The sequence below is a fragment of the Balaenoptera borealis genome (genome assembly GCF_965194805.1).
Source record: "Balaenoptera borealis genome assembly, chromosome: 11".
NCBI lineage: Eukaryota > Metazoa > Chordata > Mammalia > Artiodactyla > Balaenopteridae > Balaenoptera > Balaenoptera borealis.
Window position 1 is genome coordinate 56119191 of NC_138868.1, and position 21382 is coordinate 56140572.

General features: G+C 39.0%; 1 protein-coding gene across 9 annotated transcripts in view; it reads right to left on the reverse strand.

The window, feature by feature from the left end:
- PAK1 (p21 (RAC1) activated kinase 1) overlaps positions 1-21382 on the reverse strand; it is a 150608-nt gene that overhangs the window by 42422 nt on the left and 86804 nt on the right. For all 9 annotated transcript variants that reach the window (XM_082343351.1, XM_082343348.1, XM_082343347.1 and 6 more), the window contains 3 exons: positions 14922-15022; positions 14268-14415; positions 10055-10092 (listed from right to left, as the gene is read on the reverse strand). In XM_082343351.1, coding sequence (XP_082199477.1) covers positions 10055-10092; positions 14268-14415; positions 14922-15022 — 287 coding nt within the window. The remainder of the gene's footprint in view (positions 1-10054; positions 10093-14267; positions 14416-14921; positions 15023-21382) is intronic.

Below are 21382 nucleotides of genomic sequence, written 5' to 3' on the forward strand. Positions count from 1 at the left end.
GTAAACATATGAATTCACCCCACTACACTGACCCAATTTCCAGAGGAATCTTTCTAAGATGGTAGTTTAGACTAAAATGCACATCTAACTATCTCACTTAAAATACTTCCGATTTAAAATACTTTCTTAGGAGACCTTCAAGATGGCGGAGGAGTAAGACATGGAGATCACCTTCCTCCCCACAAATACATTAGAAATACATCTACATGCGGAACAACTCCTACAGAACACCTACTGAACGCTGGCAGAAGACCTCAGACTTCCCAAAAGGCAAGAAATTCCCCACCTACCTGAGTAGGGCAAAAGAAAAAGGAAAAATCAGAGACAAAATAATAGGGATGGGACCTGCACCTCTGGGAGGGAGCTGTGAAGGAGGAAAAGTTTCCACACACTAGGAAGCCCCTTCACTGGCGGAGACGCGGGTGGGGGCGGGGGGGAAGCTCCAGAGCCACGGAGGAGAGCGCAGCAACAGGGGTGCGGAGGGCAAAGCAGAGAGATTCCCACACAGAGGATCAGTGCTGACCAGCACTCAACAGAGAGGCTTGTCTGCTCACCTGCTGGGACGGGTGGGGGCTGGGAGCTGAGGCTCGGGCTTCGGAGGTCAGATCCCAGGGAGAGGACTGGGGGTGGCTGCGTGAACACAGCCTGAAGGGGCTAGTGCGCCACAGCTAGCTGGGAGGGAGTCCGGGAAAAAGTCCAGAGCTGCCGAAGAGGCAAGAGACCATTGCTTCGGGGAGCGCGAGGTGAGGGGAGTCAGAGCACCGCCTAAACGAGCTCCAGAGACAGGTGCAAGCCACAGCTATCAGCACGGACACCAGAGATGGGCATGAAACACTAAGGCTGCTGCTGCAGCCACCAACAAGCCTGTGTGCAAGCATAGGTCACTATCCACACCTCCCCTCCAGGGAGCCTGTGCAGCCCGTCACTGCCAGGGTCCCGTGATCCAGGGACAATTTCCCCAGGAGAAAACACGGCGCACCTCAGGCTGTTGCAACGTCATGTTGGCCTGTGATGCCGCAGGCTTGCCCCACATTCCGTACCCCTCCCTCCCCCCGGCCTGAGTGAGCCAGAGCCCCCGAATCAGCTGCTCCTTTAACCCCGTCCTGTCTGAGCGAAGAATAGACACCCTCAGGTGACCTACATGCAGAGGCGAGGCCAAATCCAAAGCTGAACCCCAGGAACTGGGAGAACAAAGAAGACAAAGGGCAATTTCTCCCCGCAGCCTCAGGAACAGCGGATTAAATCTCCACAATCAGCTTGACGTACCCTGCATCTGTGGAATACCTCAATAGACAAAAAATCATCCCAAAATTGAGGCGGTGAACTTTGGGAGCAACAATAAATATATTTTTTTCTTTTTTCTCTTTTTCCCGTGTGCCTGACAGGGTCTTGATGCTCACACCGGGTGTCAGGTCTGTGCCTCTGAGGTGGGAGAGATGAGTTCAGGACACTGGTCCACCAGAGACCTCCCGGCTCCATATAATATCAAACGGCAAAAGCTCTGCCAGAGATCTCCATCTCAATGCTAAGACCCAGCTCCACTCAACGACCAGCAAGCTACAGTGCTGGACACCCTATGCCAAACAACTAGCAAGACAGAAACACAACCCTACCCATTAGCAGAGAGGCTGCCTAAAATCATAATAAGGTCACAGACACCCCAAAACACACCACTGGACGCGATCCTACCAACCAGAAAAACAAGATCCAGCCTTATCCACCAGAACACAGGCACCAGTCCCCTCTACCAGGAAGCCTACACAACCCACTGAACCAACCTTACCCACTGGGGGTAGACACCAAAAACAACGGGAACTACGAACCTGCAGCCTGCGAAAAGGAGACCCCAAACAAAGTAAGTTAAGCAAAATGAGAAGACAGAGAAACACACAGCAGATGAAGGAGCAAGGTAAAAGCCCACAACACCAAACAACTGAAGAGGAAATAGGCAGTCTACCTGAAAAAATATTCAGAGTAATAACAGTAAAGATGATCCAAAATCTTGGAAATAGAATGGAGAAAATACAAGAAACGTTTAACAAGGACTAGAAGAACTAAAGAGCAAACAAACAATGGTGAACAACAAAATAAATGAAATTTAAAATTTTCTAGAAGGAATCAATAGCACAATAACTGAGGCAGAAGAAAGGATAAGTGACCTGCAAGATAAAATAGTGGAAATAACAACCACAGAGCAGAATACAGAAAAAAGAATGAAAAGAATTGAAGATAGTCTCAGAGACCTCTGGGACAACATTAAACACACCAACATTCGAATTATAGAGGTCCCAGATGAAGAAGAAAAAAAGAAAGGGTCTAAGAAAATCTTTCAAGAGATTATAGTTGAAAACTTCCTTAATATGGGAAAGGAAATAGTCAGTCGAGTCCAGGAAGCACAGAGAGTCCCATACAGGACAAATCCAAGAAGAAACATGCCAAGACACATAATAATCAAACTATCAAAAATTAAAAACGAAGAGAAAATAGTAAAAGCAGCAAGGGAAAAACAACAAATAACATACAAGGGAATCCCCAAAAGGTTAACAGCTGATCTTTCAGCAGAAATTCTGCAAGCCAGAAGGGAGTGGCAGGACATATTTAAAGGGATGAAAGGGAAAAACCTACAACCAAGATTATTCTACCCAGCCAGGATCTCATTCAGATTTGATAGAGAAATTAAAACCTTTACAGAAAAGCAAAAGCTAAGAGAATTCAGCACCACCAAACCAGCTTTACAACAATTGCTAAACGAACTTCTCCAGGTAGGAAACACAAGAGAAGGAAAAGACCTACGCTAACAAACCCAAAACAATTAAGAAAATGGTAAAAGAACATACATCAATAATTACCTTAAATATGAACAGATTAAATGCTCCAAGCAAAAGACAAAGACTGGCTGAATGGATACAAAAACAAGACCCATATATATGCTGTCTACAAGAGACCCACTTCAGACCTAGGGACACATACAGACTGAAAGTGAGGGGATAGAAAAAGATATTCCATGCAAATGGAAATCAAGAGAAAGCTGGAGTAGCAATTCTCGTATCAGACAAAATAGACTTTGAAATAAAGACTATTACAAAAGACAAGGAAGGACACTACATAATGATGAAGGGATCAATCCAAGAAGAAGATATAACAATTGTAAATATTTATGCACCCAACATAGGAGCACCTCAATATATAAGGCAAATACTAACAGCCATAAAAGGGGAAATTGACAGTAACACAATCATAGTAGGGGACCTTAACACCCCACTTTCACCAATGGACAGATCATACAAAACGAAAATAAATAAGGAAACACAAGCTTTAAATGACACATTAAACAAGATGGACTTAATTGATATTTATAGGACATTCCATCCAAAAACAACAGAATACACTTTCTTCACAAGTGCTCATGGAACATATCCAGGATAGATCATATCTTGGGTCACAAATCAAGCCTTGGTAAATTCAAGAAGATTGAAATCATATCAAGTATCTTTTCCGACCACAATGCTATGAGACTAGATATCAATAACAGGAAAAGATCTGTAAAAAATACAAACACATGGAGGCTAAACAATACACTACTAAATAACCAAGAGGTCACTGAAGAAAACATAGAGGAAATCAAAAAATACCTAGAAACAAATGACAATGAAAACACAATGACCCAAAACCTATGGGATGCAGCAAAAGCAGTTCTAAGAGGGAAGTTTATAGCAATACAATCCTACCTCAAGAAACAAGAAACATCTCAAATAAACAACCTAACTTTACACCTAAAGCAATTAGAGAAAGAAGAACAAAAAACCCCAGTGTTAGCAGAAAGAAAGAAATCATAAATATCAGATCAGAAATAAATGAAATAGAAATGAAGGAAACAATAGCAAAGATCAATAAAACTAAAAGCTGGTTCTTTCAGAAGATAAACAAAATTGATAAACCATTAGCCAGACTCAGCAAGAAAAAAAGGGAGAAGACTCAAATCAATAGAATTTCAAATGAAAAAGGAAAAGTAACAACTGACACTGCAGAAATACAAAGGATCATGAGAGATTACTACAAGCAACTATATGCCAATAAAATGGACAATCTGGAAGAAATGGACAAATTGTTAGAAAAGCACAACCTTCTGAGACTGAACCAGGAAGAAACAGAAAATATAAACAGACCAATCACAAGCACTGAAAGTGAGACTCTGATTAAAAATCTTCCAACAAACAAAAGCCCAGGACCAGATGGCTTCACAGGTGAATTCTCTCAAAAATTTAGAGAAGAGCTAACACCTATCCTTCTCAAACTCTTCCAAAATATAGCAGAGGGAGGGACACTCCCAAACTCCTTCTATGAGACCACCATCACCCTGATACCAAAGCCAGACAAAGATGTCACAAAGAAAGAAAACTACAGACCAATATCACTGATGAACATAGATTCAAAAATCCTCAACAAAATACTAGCAAACAGAACCTAACAGCATATTAAAAAGGATCATACACCATGATCGAGTGGGGTTTATCACAGGAATGAAAGGATTCTTCAGTATACGCAAATCAATCTATGTGATACACCACATTAACAAATTGAAGGATAAAAACCATATGATCATCTCAATAGATGCAGAAAAAGCTTTCGACAAAATTCAACACCCATTTATGATAAAAACCGTCCAAAAGTAGGCATAGAGGGAACTTACCTCAACATAATAAAGGCCATATATGACAAACCCACAGTCAACATCGTTCTCAATGCTGAAAAACTGAAACCATTTCCACTAAGATCAAGAACAAGACAAGGTTGTCCACTGTCACCACTATTATTCAATATAGTTTTGAAAGTTTTAGCCACAGCAATCAGAGAAGAAAAGGAATCCAAATCAGAAAAGAAGAAGTAAAGCCGTCACTGTTTGCACATGACATGATACTATACATAGAGAATCCTAAAGATGCTACCAGAAAACTACTAGAGCTAATCAATGAATTTGGTAAAGTAGCAGGAAAATAAATTAATGCACAGAAATCTCTTGCATTCCTATACACTAATGATGAAAAATCTGAAAGAGAAATTAAGGAAACACTCCCATTTACCATTTCAACAAAAAGAATAAAATGCCTAGGAATAAACCTACCTAAGGTGACAAAAGACCTGTATGCAGAAAACTATAAGACACTGATGAAAGAAATTAAAGATGATACAAACAGATGGAGAGATATACCATGTTTTTGGATTGGAAGACTCAACATCGTGAAAATGACTATACTATCCAAAGCAATCTACAGATTCAATGTAATCCCTATCAAACTACCAATGCCATTTTTCACAGAACTAGAACAAAAAATTGCACAATTTGTATGGAAACACAAAAGACCCCGAATAGCCAAAGCTATCTTGAGAAAGAAAAACGGAGCTGGAGGAATCAGGCTCACGGACTTCAGACTATACTACAAAGCTACAGTAATCAAGACAGTTTGGTACTGGCACAAAAACAGAAATATAGATCAATAGAACAGGATAGAAAGCCCAGAGATAAACCCATGCACATATGGTCACCTTATTTTCGATAAAGGAGGCAAGAATATACAATGGAGAAAAGAAAGCCTCTTTAGTAAGTGGTGCTGAGAAAACTGGACAGCTACATGTAAAAGAATGAAATTAGAACACTCCCTAACACCTTACACAAAAATAAACTCCAAATGGATTAAAGACCTAAATGTAAGGCCAGACACTATAAAACTCTGAGAGGAAAACAGGCAGAACACTCTGTGACATAAATCACAGCAAGATCCTTTTTGACTCACCTCCTAGAGAAATGGAAATAAAAACAAAAATAAACAAATGGGACCTAATGAAACTTAAAAGCTTTTGCACAGCAAAGGAAACCATAAACAAGACAAAAAGACAACCCTCAGAATGGGAGAAAATATTTGCAAAGGAAGCAACTGACAGAGGATTAATCTCCAAAATTTACAAGCAGCTCATGCAGCTCAATATCAAAAAAACAAACAACCCAATCCAAAAAATGGGCAGAAGACCTAAATAGACATTTCTCCAAAGAAGATATACACATTGCTAACAAACACATGAAAGGATGCTCAACATCACTAATCACTAGAGAAATGCAAATCAAAACTACAGTGAGGTATCACCTCACACCAATCAGAATGGCAATCATCAAATAATCTAGAAACAAAAAATGCTGGAGAGGGTGTGGAGAAAAGGGAACACTCTTGCACTGTTGGTGGGAATGTAAATTGATACAGTCACTATGGAGAACAGTATGGAGGCTCCTTAAAAAAAACTAAAAATAGAACTACCATACAACCCAGCAATCCCACCACTGGGCATATACCCTGAGAAAACCAGAATTCAAAAACAGTCATGTACCACAATGTTCATTGCAGCACTATTTACAATAGCCAGGACATGGAAGCTACCTACACGTCCATCAACAGATGAATGGATAAAGAAGATGTGGCACATATATACAATGGAATATTACTCAGCCATAAAAAGAAACGAAATTGAGTTATTTGTAGTGAGGTGAACGGACCTAGAGTCTGTCATACAGAGTGAAGTAAGTCAGAAAGAGAAAAACAAATACCATATGCTAACACATATATATGGAATCTTAAAAAAAAAAAAATGGTTCTGAAGAACCTAGGGGCAGGCCAGGAATAAAGTCACAGACGTAGAGAATGCACTTGAGGACACAGGGAGGGGGAAGGGTAAGCTGGGACGAAGTGAGAGAGTGGCATGGACTTATATATACTACCAAATGTAAAATAGCTAGCTAGTGGGAAGCAGCCACATAGCACAAGGAGATCAGCTCAGTGCTTTGTGACCACCTGGGTGGGGGGGAAAGGGAGGGTGGGAGTGAGATGCAAGAGGGAGGAGATATGGGGATATATGTATATGTATAGCTGATTCACTTATAAAGCAGAAACTAACACACCATAGTAAAGCAATTATACTCCAATAAAGATGTTAAAAAAAAATTAAAATAAAATAAAATAAAATACTTCCTTAGCTCCAGCACAGAGTCCAAGTCCTTTCACCTGACATGATGGATCCTTAACAACTTGGCTTTTGTTCATGTTACCTCACACAAGAAAGCATTGATTGCCCTTTTCTCTGGCTGGTATCATTGCCTATGTTTACCTGAAACTGTATTATCAATCCTTGTTTACGTGTTCTGATTTGTCACTAACTGTGAGATCAAGAGCAATGACCTTACCTGCCCTTGATCTTGGGCACTCAAAGAGCCTATCACATAATAGGTGATCATTTTATAAATGAGAATTCAGGTACTTAAGTGCTATGTAATCTGGGAGATGGATCTCAGACCAATGAACCACAAATAAAAGAATTTTAGAGCTAGAAGAAACCTTAAAGGTTATGTTTATTAAATGAACAAATTGTTAGGGCCCAAGAACCTTGTGCAAACTATTCTGTACTACCAAGGAGAATAAATCACTCCATCAAATATGACCCCCATTGTACATTATTCATGTACCCCTCTTGCAGCCCTTATCCTTCTATTCTGTTGTTAATTTTTTCTCAAGGACTAAGATAGTGTAAAATTTATCTGTGTATCACTAACACCTGGGCACAAAGAAGGTGCTAAGTAAATATCTATGGTATGAATGCATAAATGAATGCTGAGGAGAACTGAATTTTGTATTGGTTTGTACTACTAACTCATTCAAGGATAGGGAGCAAGTCACATAATCTCTCTGAGTCCCAATTTCTTAACTTGTGTCATGGAGGTTACAATCTCATCCAATTATTTCCCAAATCAATTGGAAAGATCTGTGTGAAACCAATATGGAAAACAATGCCATGCTACCACAGTACAAACCATATCCCCCATGTGAAACTAGTAAGAAAATAAAGAGGACTGAGCCACAGGGAAAACTCTGAATTGGGGGAGAAAAATGTCCTTTACACCCTGGTAAACCAGTACAGGTTTTTACCAAGCAGGTGTTATCCTCTCTGCCATATGGCATGAGCCCCAGGGCCCCTCCTCCTCACTAAGGAACAACAGACCTAAGGCTTTACTGCAGTCTCCTTTATAAGACCTCTCTGACATCTTCTTTCTCAGTTCCCTGCCACAGTGAAAAAAATCCAGGACAGGGACTCAGAAGACCCTAGTTCTAATCTGGTTGTGCCACAATAGCAATTATGAGCCTTCAGGAAAGTCTGTTTTCCTACCTGTGAAGTGGGGATGCTAATCTCTTCACAAAGTAATTGTGAGGACTAATTATGCTAACATACATAAAGTTATTAGCACAGTGCCTGGTACATATTAGCTACACAATAAATAATAGCTGTTACTCCTCCTATAAAGGCATAAAGACATTTGTGCCACAAGGCACAGCTCAGCTTTGGTTAAGGCCCCTTCTTCAATAATTTACAGTTCAATAATGGGGAGAAACTCCCAAGGATCTTAACATTAGCAAATTCTTCCCCACCTTTTTTTTTTTTTTTTTTCCCCACCTTTTAATTGTATCTATTCCATTTGATGAAAGAATGAATCAGGGGAAAGCAATGCAGACTGGGAATCAGATACCTACTGCCATTAACCCTTCTCAATTTCAGTTTTATCATCGATTATACAAGGATAATAACCCACCTCATTAAACTCCTATGAAGATTAAAAGAGGCAGTGAATAAGAAAGGACTCAGTATGCTACAAGGCGATGGACATGTGAACATTTTTTATCATTGATTACAGTATAAATGACTCAGAATAAACCAATCCCCATTGCTGCAAGCATGATTCAAAGTATTTGGATGGTCAGTATTGTGTTAGAATGTATGACTCCCCCACTTAAAATTCTTCAATAGCTTCTCATTACCTTTAAGATAAAGTTAAAATTCCTACATGATCTGACCTGCCTACCCTCCCCTCCTCACCACCCACCTCTAGTCCCTTCACACTTCACATTCCAATCATAACAAACCACTTGCAGTTCTCTGTACAAGCCTACCTCACGAACCTCCTTGTCTTGGCACATGCTAATTATTCTCTGTCGGGAATACCCTTGTCTCTTCATAATTCTTCCCCAAGATAACTAATTCAGCTCAGACTGCACCATCAAGAAGCTTTCTTTATACACCCAACCTTTTATTCAGTAAATTGTTACTTGCCAGATGCCAGGGATCCAGTAATTGACAAGTCAGACATAGCTCCTGGCCTCATGAAGTTTTAGCATGCTGCACTATAACTGTTTGTGCCTTCATGTCACTTACAGGATTGGGAGATTCTTAGGAGTTGGGACAATGTCTGATTCATCCCTATATTGCCACTTCTCCACACAGGACCTGGCATAGGGTAGGGGCTTTGCAAATGTTTAGTAAATCAACATGAAATAACCAACTTTGCACAAGAGACAACACTGGATATAAAGAATAGCAGTATTCTAGTATATAAGTCACAGCTTACTAGTCATAAGACCCTTTCGGATACATCAACATCTCATCTCATAATCTGCCTTGGAAAACAGAATTTGTAAGTTATGAAGGGCAGAGGGACCTTTGAGGTCACCAATGACTCCTATCACATTCCTTCAAGTGATAGGGCATTCACTACAACTTCAGAGGACAGAATGAATGATCTTAAATTAATAGAATCTGCTCCCTTCAACAATTAGCCCTAATCCTGGTTCTGTAGACCCAACCAACCCAAAAGAAAGAATTCTCCTCTAAATGCAGCTATTTGAAGACATCTCCAAGTAAAGTGTATCATTCTCATTTATTGATGAAAAAACTGAAGCTCAGAAAGGCAAACTGGTTTTCCTAAGGGTCAAAGTGAAAACTGAAAATTGAGCCTAGCAGCCAGTTCTTCTGGTTCCAGGGTTAGGATTTCTAGAGCATTCATAAATTAAAGTTGGAAGGTATGCCTATTGTTTATTAAGTCCAATTCCTTTACTCTGAGGCCCAGGGTGGGAAAGTGACCAAGATGAGTACCCCCCAGCCCAGGTTCTGCATCTACCACACTTGACTTGATCCCTAAAAAATCATACCTGCCCATATCAGAATAGAGGAAATAAAGGCTTACCAAAGTGTTAGAAGAATTATAATCCTCAGCTGATTTATCTGCAAAAGGAAAAAGACAAGGGACTCAGTCAGTAAACAATTACAGTTAATCCTTTCTTGAGACCTAAGGAAGCCTATTCAGTAAAGCATTTGCCAAGCTCAGAATAATAACAGTGTTACTGGTACTACAGGCCCAACACCATTTTAAACACATTATATACATTACATCCTCTAATCCTCACTACAGCTCTCAGTACTATTAGTATGTCCACTTTCACAGATTTGGAAACTGATGTTCAGAGAAGAGAAGTAATTTGTCCACAAATTACTTAACACAAAGGTTATTAGGAGTCAAGATTTGAATCCTGGTCTAATTCTAAATACTAGGCTAGAACTATAACCACATCATCAGGCCTCAATGATCAAGGAAATTTCCTGCATTCTAAGAGAAAGGGAAAGAATTCATGGCTGGCATCACCCTGAGCCATCTATAACAAGTCATGACCAGCATGTGGCTTTAGCTTTTAGAAAGGATCCTTCTACATCCATGTCTATTCCCCACAAGGAGAGAAAGACTAAGCCTTAGGAAAAGAGATGCATTAGTCATGTCAAGTATAATTAAAGGCAGGGTCTTACTTCTAAGAATAGGTCCAAGCTCCTTCAATCAGAAAATCACCATATTTTATGAATTCTGAGACATGTATTTTTTTCACATTAACATCTCAGAAAGAGATGTGTCCTACAATCAAAAGTATTTCATGATTTAATTGGCAGCTTCTTTTTTCTTTAGGGGCATGTAAAATAACGATGCATCTTACAATCAATGATATCTTAGACTTGATAAACTATGAAACAGACTCAATGGAAATCTTAGCAAGAAAATAAGTTTAAAGACCAAGTATTGTGTTTGGATTTATTCTTTAATTCCTAAAAGTCCAAGAAGAAATTGATTTCACCAGTTCACCACCAATGGGAATTAAGGAGAAGAAATATTATATCAAATCCTACATCTTCCTCACCAAGAAACAAGCCCAGAGAATGTCCAAGATCTCAATTCCATCATACATGAAAGTATCAGGTATAGCTTCTTTGGTCCTATGACAAATTCTGAACCCATAAACTGTGACAATATGTTCCTAAAACAAACCCTGCATAGCCAGCTGTACTCTGGATAAATCAATTCAGGATATAGCTTAAACATAATTCACTTGTTTTTCTTGTCCAAAAGCACATTCTATACCAAGTGCAATACTATGCCTTCCTTGCAACACCCCCAACCTTATGTACTGCTAGTGTTTTTGAGGACTGGGTATTCTGGTAATAAATATATCTCCACCATATAAAAAAATAAGTATGTTTGCTCCTTTTAAATGTGATGTACAATTTCTGTATATAAAAATCAAATTCCATAGCACAGAATGACAGAGCAGAAAGTACTTCCAATCCCTTCATTTTACAGATAAATAAACTAAGGTTCAGAGGAAAAGAAACTGGTTCAAGGTTACATAAATCAGTCGCAAAGTAGGGCGAAAACCCAGAACCTGGCATTGTCAATCTAGTCTAGGCTTTGCTTATCACATTAGCTACTAGTTGGTACAGAAAATAAAGTGATGAAAAGACAGGAAACTTAACAAAAAATTGGCACGGAGGATTGTGCTTGGGCTTTTAGACAGCAAAGGATTTAAAGGCCCAAGTTGAAAACACACTTCCAACACTGGTATATCACTCAACTGATATGTTGAGGCTCTGTGAATAAGTCACTTAATTTCCCTGAGCCTAATTAATTTCCCTGAGTCTGCAAAATGGGGATAATGCCCTTGCGTTTCCAATCTCCCAAGGCCTCATGAGAATCAAAAGAGATGGTTTATGTGCAAGCATATACAAATTGAAGTAGTGTTATCATAATTAATAGTATGAGAAGAAAGGAAATAGGAAAATGAGAGATAGGACATTAAAAATAACTGTGCCATAAACAACAAGGTCCTACGTATAATACAGAGAACTATAATCAGTATCCTATGAAAAACTATAATAGAAAAGAATATTTTAAAAAAGAATGTATTTATAACTGAATCACTTTGCTGTACAGCAGTAATTAACACAACATTGTAAATCAACTATACTTCAATTTAAAAATATTTTTTTTTAAAGTGCCGAATATACAGTTTTGCTTGGAGTTGCCTTGGTCTTCAACTTACAGAAAACAAAAAATCCCTCACATGTGGGTGCATGTGCACACACACACACACATACACATATTTGCACAAATTTATACACACAGAAGTAGCTGTATGGACACATATCTATACATTCTATACATATACACTCAATGTTATTCATTTATGCATGCATGGAGGAACATATACACAATTACCTGAATGAGTATATCTATACCCATATTCACTCATAAATACTTAAGTGGACTTTAATTCCAAACATATGCAAACCCACATAGCTATGTTTCCATATACATTAATAGTATTTGTACACATCTACACACATACACATAAAAACAGATTCTTCGAAAGACTTTGTTGCTGAGGCTTTCAAAGCCAGCTTCTAATCTGAAGTCTCCACGACAAACTCTTGAAAACACAAGCTGTAATCTAGAAAACTTTCCTACCCATCACCCCTCAACCCCAATACTGCCTTGGAATGACCCAGTCCCTCGATGGAAGAAGTGAGACAGACCCAGCGGGGCCAGATATCAGGATGGAAACATGCTAGGAACATGTATGACACTCTACTGGGTACCACTATGCAGCATGAGCAAAGCTGCAGTCTGTCATCCTCACCATCTGTGCCTACTGCTACAAGCCAAATACTTGCTAGGGAAAGCATCCTTCAAAATTAGCTAGTTCATCCTGGTTCTCACCTTCGCCAGCAATACTGCCCTTTGAAAGAGACAACATGAACACCAGAAAAAGCACTGGACTCAGAGTTAAGACCAGTGGTTAAGAGATCACTAATTTAGCCACATTAGAAAGGCATTTTGGGCTCTAATGTTTGCAAAGCAAGGGGAAACTGTAAGTGGTATATACTAAAGATACTTCTTGCCCTAATATTCTAAGATGCTATATAAAAGGCAAGTTTCCAGAAATGTAGGCCTTCTTATGACTTGCCTAAGAAAAGAAAAATCTCTCTGCTGTGGAAGGAGGTGCTCCAAATAGAGTTACTAGAAGCAAGTGGTAAACTGAAAAGGTACTGGTCCAGGAATTAGGAGACCTGGATTCTAATCCCAATTCTGCAATTAAAAACATTCTGAAAGGGACTTCCCTGGTGGCGCAGTGATTAAGAATCCGCCTGCCAAGACAGGGGACACGGGTTCGAGCCCTCGTCCGGGAAGATCCCACATGCCTTGGAGCAACTAAGCCCGTGTACCACAACTACTGAGTCTGCACTCTAGAGCCCGCGAGCCACAATTACTGAGCCCACGTGCCACAACTACTGAAGCCCGTGTGCCTAGAGCCGGTGCTCCGCAACAAGAGAAGCCACCACAATGAGAGGCCCGCGCACCGCAACAAAGAGTAGCCCCTGCTCACTGCAACTAGAGAAAGCCCGTGCGCAGCAACGAAGACCCAACACAGCCAAAAATAAATAAATAAATAATAAATAAATAAATTTATAAAAAAAAACATTCTGAAAAACACAGTCCCTTATACATATAGAGAGAGTACATCTAAAGAACATTTATTATTACTGGCCAGGTTTTCATTGGACTGATTGGACTGATAAAAATTAGTTCCTTGAGGAAGAAATTGGGCTTGCCTACTTAAACAGGTTATCACATAACCTACTGATATTGAAAACGATGATAATGATGGCTACATTTCCATGGTGCCGTTTTGCAACCTATAAAGAACTTTCATATCAATGAGCTCACTTATCCTCATTATAACCTCTTGAGATAGGAATTATTATTCTCATTTTGAAGCTCAAAGAAATGAACTGACTACTAGAACATAGTGAGTATCAGAATCTAGATCTCCTAGCACAAAGTCTATGTTCTTAACATGTAATATCACAGTACTTTTTCAAAACATGCAGTTTCAGAGTAAAGACTCAAGTTTGATGCAAAAACCCATCATCTTGGCTCTCAAATTCCAAAATTCCATCTCAGTGAAAGTGCCATCTCCACTCTTTAGAAAACGTTTTTCCTTCACCCCACACCAATAGGCATCTACTAAGATGAAAACCTCTTTTTTCCTAGACTGCCCTGGACACAATTCCCATACCTGTAAAGCTCATGTACTTCTGGCTATTGGAGGTCTTCTTCGAGTTATAAAATTCTAATACATCCAGAACAGCCTGCGGGTTTTTCTTCTGCTCTGACTTAGTGATATTTGACGTCTGAAGCAAGCGGGCCCACTGCTCTGGCATCCCCTACAAGAGAGACATGCAAGGCTGTCAGCAAGGCATAATCACAGGGGATCCTGAATGAAATTCAGAACTAACTCTGATAACTGATGGCAGCTAAAGATGAGTTTAGTCATTCCTTTCTCTCTCTGCTCTCAGAGTTCCACACAGGCCTCTCTTATAACACATATCTTACTGTATCTGTCATTTCTTGAGGTATTTGCCCCTTCACCAGGCTATTCCTCCTTTAGAGCAGGAATCATGTCTGATTTGTCTCTGGATCATCAGTGCCCAGCACAGAGCCTGATGCCAAGGGGCCACTTAACTGAGGTCTATTTAAGGAATGGAGATTCAAAGGCTTCTCTAGTACAATTCTAGAGGGGAGGAACGTGTCCCTCTCATTACTATAAGAAGATAGTAATGAGGGTCTCGGGCAAATATAGAGGCATCAGGAAGTCTGGAAAGGATTAAATCTAACAGTGCATAGCCAGAACTCTGAAAGACCAAATGTCTTTCTGTGACCCAGGACTTACTGTAAACTCGCCTGTGACAGCATCAAAACCAACGTGAATCGTGTGCTCAAAATCTGAAGGAAGAGAAATCTCTGGCCGTTCCTTCTCCTTCTTTTTATTTGCTGTAAGAGAAACAGGAAAAAGGAGATAAAAACAAGGACATTAATACATTTTTAGGCTTATTTATCTCTTTGTTGAGCTCTAAGCTCCTTTAGAGGCCAAGGACTGTGACACAAATTCACATGTGTATTTACAGAGCCCAATGCCAGACCTAGATTGGAGTAGATGCTCAATGCATGATTAAAGGCTTAATTTTCCATTGAACTAAAGTAAAGCAGGAGCAGAAAGAACATTCATTAGAATGTCGTGGTTCTACCACTAATGAGTCAGTTGACCCAGAGCAAGTCACTTCCTTTTTCCTGAACCCTGGTTTCCCCATCTGCAAAATGAGAAGACTCAAGTAGATGGTCTCTAAAGAGCCTTCCAACCCAGACATCCTACATTCTATGAGCTTATATAACCTGCTTCTGCCTGTTTGATCTTTCATTATGGACTACTTTAAGGTTCTCTACATTACAGAATTTTAGATTTGGAAGTTGTTTTAATTAAATGAATAGCTAATATTTTATCATGCGCAATGATTCAAGTTCCTTCTTTTTTCTATTATAGTTGATTTACAATATTATATTAGTTTCAGGTGAACAACACTGTAATTCAATATTTCTATAGATTATACCATTTAAACTTGTTATAAAATATTGGCTATATGCCCTGTGCTGTAAAGTATATCCTTGTATCTTATGTATTAATTCAAGTTCTTTATTAATATTCACTGTAGCCTCACAACAACCCTATCAGTTAGGTACTGTCATCCTTATTCTGCAGATAAAGAAACTGAAGCACAGAGACTAAGTTATTTGCCCAAGATCTAATGGTTAGTAACTGGCAGCAGTCAGACTCAAATCCAGGCAGTCTGGCCCAGGCCCTGAGCACTAAACCACTATACTATGCTGCTTCCCTAGGCTACAACCTTAAAGAATCACTAAGTCTGAATATTTGTAATCATCAAGGGTGTTGCATACAGTAGGTGTTCACTAAGGTTCTGCTGATCTGGCACAAAAAGCTTCAATATTTAAAGAGTTGTCGTGCCCTTGTCATACCCTTGTATTCCGCCAAGATTCATATGTTCTAACTCCCAGTACCTCAGAATGTGACTTTATTTGGAAACAGAGCCATTGCAGATATAATTATTTAAAATATGATTAGGTCAAATTGGAGTAGGTTCAGCCCCCTAATCCAGTCAATGTCCTTATAAAAAGGGGATGTTTGAAGACAAACGTACACAAGGAGAACACCTTATGAAGATAAAGACAGAGATCAGAGCAATGCTTCTTCAAGCCCAACAAATCACCAGAAGCTAGGGGAGAGGAATGGAACAGATTTTTCCTCACAGCTCTCGGAAGGAACCAACCCTACAAACACCTTGATCTTGGGCTTCTAGCCTCCAAAACTGAAACAATAAATTTCAGTTGTTTAAGACCCCTAGTTTGTGGTAATTTATTGCAGCAGCTCTAGCAAACTAATATAATCCTTTTCCAACTAAAAAGAGTTTCTGGCCTTGGTATTAGCTAGACTTAGTCCACTGGAGCCTCAAAACAACTGTGTGACAACTAGGGTAGTGATTTTGGTGCCCATTTGACAGAAGAAGCCAGAGGTTCCAAGAAGTTAAGTAGCCTGCCCAAGGTTACAGAGCAAGTTAGAAGCAGATCTGGGGCCAGGACTGAGGTCTTCGGACTCCCAACCCCAAGGCCTTTGTATTGTTACACTACTATATATAAAACAGATAACTAATAAGGACCTACTGTATGGCAGAGGGAACTCTACTCAATACTCTGTAATGGCATATATTACATTATATAATAGTAATATACATTATTACTATGCTTTTAGAAAAGAATCTAAAAAAGAATGGATATATGTATACGTATACCAGATTCACTTTGCTGTACACCTGAAACTAACAAAACATTGTAAGTCAACTATACCCCAATAAAAATTTTAAAAATAAAAGAAAAGCTATAATTTCATACACACAAAAAAACTCAACAATAAGAAAATGCAATTAATGAAATACGCAAAAGACCTGAAGAGACACGTCACCCAAGAAGATATACAGATAGAAAAGATACTCAATATCGTATTTCATTAGGGAATTGAAATTAAAACAACAATGAAAAACCACTACACACCTATTAGAATGGCCAAAATCCAAAACTGACAACACCAAATACTAACAAGAATATGGGGCAACAAGAATTTTCATTCATTAGTAGTGGGAATGCAAAATGGTACAGTCACTATGGAAGACATGTTGGCAGTTTCTCACAAAATTAAACATACTCTTACCATACAATCTAGCATTCGCGCTCCTTTGTTATTTACCCAAAGGAGCTGATAACTTGTTCACACAAAAACTTGCAAGTGGATGTTTGCAGCAGCTCTATTCATAATTACCAAAACTTGGAAGCAACCAAGGTGTCCTTCCATAGGTGAATGGATAAGTAAACTGTGATACATCCAGAAAATGGAATATTATTCAGCACTAAGAAGAAATGAGCTATCAAGCCATGAAAAGATAATGAGGAACCTTAAATACATATTACTAGGTGAAAGAAACCAATCTGAAAAGACTACATACCATATGCTTCCAACTATCTGACATTCTGGAAAAGGTAAAACTATGGAGACAGTATTAAGGATCAGTGGTTGCCACAGATTTGAGGGGAAGGAGGGATGAATTACCAGAGCACAGAGGAATTTTAGGGTGGTGAAACTATTCTATATGATACTATAATGGTGGATATTCGCCTTTATATACATACACTTGTTCAACTCATAGATGTACAACACCAAGAGTGAACTCTAATGTAAAATACAGACTTAAGGTGAATATGATGTGTTGATGTAGGTTCATCTATTGTCATGTACCACCCCAGTATAGGATATTGGTAGTGGGGTAAGTTGTACAAATGTGTGGGCAGGAGGTTAATAGGAAATCTGTGTACTTTCCACTCAATATTGCTGTGAACCTAAAACTGCTCTAAAAAATAAACTCTTTTTTTTTAAAGACTTTGAGAACTCTGCTCTACAGACTTACATCTTCTCCTTTATCTCCCACTACAGGCATACCTCATTTTACTGTGCTTGGAGTTACTGCACTTCACAGATATTATACTTTTTACAAATTGACGATTTGTGGCAACCTGCATTGTCAGATGATGGTTAGCATATTTTAGCAGTAAAGTATTTTTAATTAAGCTATGTATATTGTTTATTTAAACATAAATGTACACTTAATAGACTACAGTATAGTATAAACATAAGTTTTATATGCATTTGGAAACCAAAAAAAATTCATGTGACTCTTTTTATTGTGATGCTAACTTTATTGTGGTAGTGAGCAACACAATAAAGCTGGAACTAAACCCACAGTATCTCCAAGGCATGCCTGTACTTATGCTTCATACATTCTACACCAAATACACTGAACCAGTGATGGTTCACCAAACGTAATGGGCTCTTTCACACCTCTTCCTATTGTCTCAAGTTACTCCCTTTGCCTGTGAATCCTGCCTTTCCCTTTCCCTTCCCTTGCCACCTCACCACACAAACCCTTTTATTTATCCTTGTCAGGTCTCAGCTTAAAGGTCATCTCTTCTGTGAAGTCCTCCCTGATCTCTAGGTTGGGGAGTTCTTCACCCTCCCCTCTGTTCCCACAGCACCATTATAGTAACTGCCTATTTTAAGGGTCTATTTTTTCCAACCAGACTGAATTCTAAGTTCAGGGGCCATGTCCAATTTATCACGAATCCCCAACAGCTAGCAAAAGCCAGGCATAAAACAGGTGCTCAGACACTGAGTGAAGAAAGGAACAAATGATCAGACACCTAACTCAACCTGACAAGGAGTCTAAGGAATCTGCCTAAGACATGCAAATTCTCTCCAGGGCAGGAATAAATGTTCCATTTTTATCAGCTCTGACATGATTTTCACAATCCCGTTTTAAAATCCTGCTCTGTGGTAGCTCAGCACACTGGCCAAAAGATATTCTGAGGTCCTAATGCCTCCACAGACCCAACATAACCCTGATGAAAGGCAGCAAAATGCAGGGGGGGGGGCGGGGGGGGGGACACACAAGAAGGTCTAGAATCCAGGCCAGTTTTGCATCTACCACACCATATAGTCCAGGTGCTCAGCTTTCTCATCTGAACAATGGGGAGAATGAACTAGATGATCTTAAGTGCCCCTTCAGCTCCTACACTCCAAATGTCTTTGAAAACAGAAAGATCACCACTCTCAAAGCCCTGTATCTACATTTCTTCCTGACACAGCATCCCACAGTTTTAATAGGTACTTCATATACATCATCTCATATAATCACCACAATCCTGAGAGTCAACTTTACTTGGCGATTAGGAAATTGAAGCATGGACCTGCCTACAGTTCTCGAAGTAATTCAAATTCAAAAAGTGTAGCGTCAAGAGCCAAGGCCCTTTACATTCTACTACTTTACCTCCCCTAAAGAATTTCAAGTTGAATCAAGAAAACATACTTTGTTATAATGAGAAGAAATAACATTAAATAAGAATTTACCATGTATAAGATACTATAACCATAAAATATTTTCCTTAATTCTTATAATCCTATGGGATACATTATTACTACTGTCATTTTACAGATGAGGAAACTAAAAAGCAGTTAAATAATTTGCTCAAGCTCATACAGCTAGTAAGAGCTGGGATTTGAACCCAGGTCTGATTCCAAAGGTTCTTTCCTTAGTATCTTAGTGAGAACCATTTGCCTACATGCCAATTGCTAGGGTTTAAGCTATTTTTACACTTGGCAATTTCCCTTCCAGAAGCAGCTGCTTTGAGAAAGGGAATGGTTTATTACGGTTCATAAATGGTTCATTTATGACATAAGTCCATCTGTCTTACTCATAGCTAGAATGCATGGGACATGTCGCAGGGCTTTGGAATTGCTTTCTGTTCCTAAATTTCCTCTGATCTAGTCAATTAAAAGATTGTAGAGAAGAACACTTATGTTATTTTTATGCTTTACTTAGATTATTTTTATGTTTTATTTAGATTTTTGTTTTATAGTTATATATCTTATATTTTATATATTATTTCTATGGTATGTTATTAATATGCCATATAATATACCATCACAGGCACGGAATGTCAAATACAAAACAAACTTCAGTAATGGAAACACAGAAAGAGAGTGGCTCAGAGGATGAATAGCCTATAGAAAAGAGCCCCAGGGAAATGAAATCACTTAACACACGAACATATAAAGAGTATCTGAGATTTGTAGTTTTAAGAGGCTTACCTTTTTGGCCTCAGTTTCAAATAGAGTATTTGTTCCAGAGGTCCAGGCCCACATCCAGAGCTTAGAATCCTGCTTCTGACATTACAGAGAACTCTTGAGAACTCCTTGGGAAACCTCTCCTTGGGTCTGTTTAGTCTCAGTGCACAAATTCTTTAATCTGGCCTTTCTAATAGCCCTATCTAAACCAACAGGAAATACAGGCTATATGTAGGAAGAGAAAGGTATTTTACCCCAGGACCATTCTTTAATTCTATCTTGGAGGAATCCCATTAAGAGTTGTTCTTTTGTAAATCTCATAACAACTCTTAAGTGTTAATCACAGATTCCAAAAGAAAACCATGACTGCAAGCAATAATAGCCACAAAATTACTACCAACTCTTAACAAAGCTGCAGTTTGCATAACCTTTTTCACATCTTTAGTCTTATAAATCCATTCAGCAACTCTATGAGATAAATATTATTATGTACCCATACTACGGGTAAGATAAGTGAGGTGAAGAAAGGTAGAGCAACTTACCAAAGGTCACAAAATTAGGGATGGTCAATGGTGATAACCTCCAGTGCTTGAACTCCAATATAGCTGCTTCTACATGCACTATGCCTTCTGCAGACTAAGTGAATATGAATGGAGGTCATTAAATGCAAATTTGTTTTAAAATAAGTTAAAAGAACTAACCAAGTCAGTTCTACTAAAGGCATTAGTCTGAACATCTCTAGGATGGGAGCCTTCAAACAGTACATGGTGTCTGAGGACTTAGAAGAATTAAAGAGCACAGTCCAGAAGTCAAGAGACAATTGTTCAAAGGCAGACTCCATGCACTGCAACTATGTAGCATATGACCTTGGGCAAGTCCTTGACTCTCTGAGCACAAGAGTATCAGGGTTGTACAGTGGAAAGGTCCCTGGAATCACTCAAACTGAACTACCTCAGTTTACCGTCTACAAAGTGAAATATTTATCTCCCTGAAAAATTGGGACATTTCACAAACATCAAAGTTCCTAATATAATATGTGGTAACTAACAGGCATTCAATAAATAGTAGCTCAGTTACTGCTGTTACTGTTTTATGGTTATTACTATTGTGTT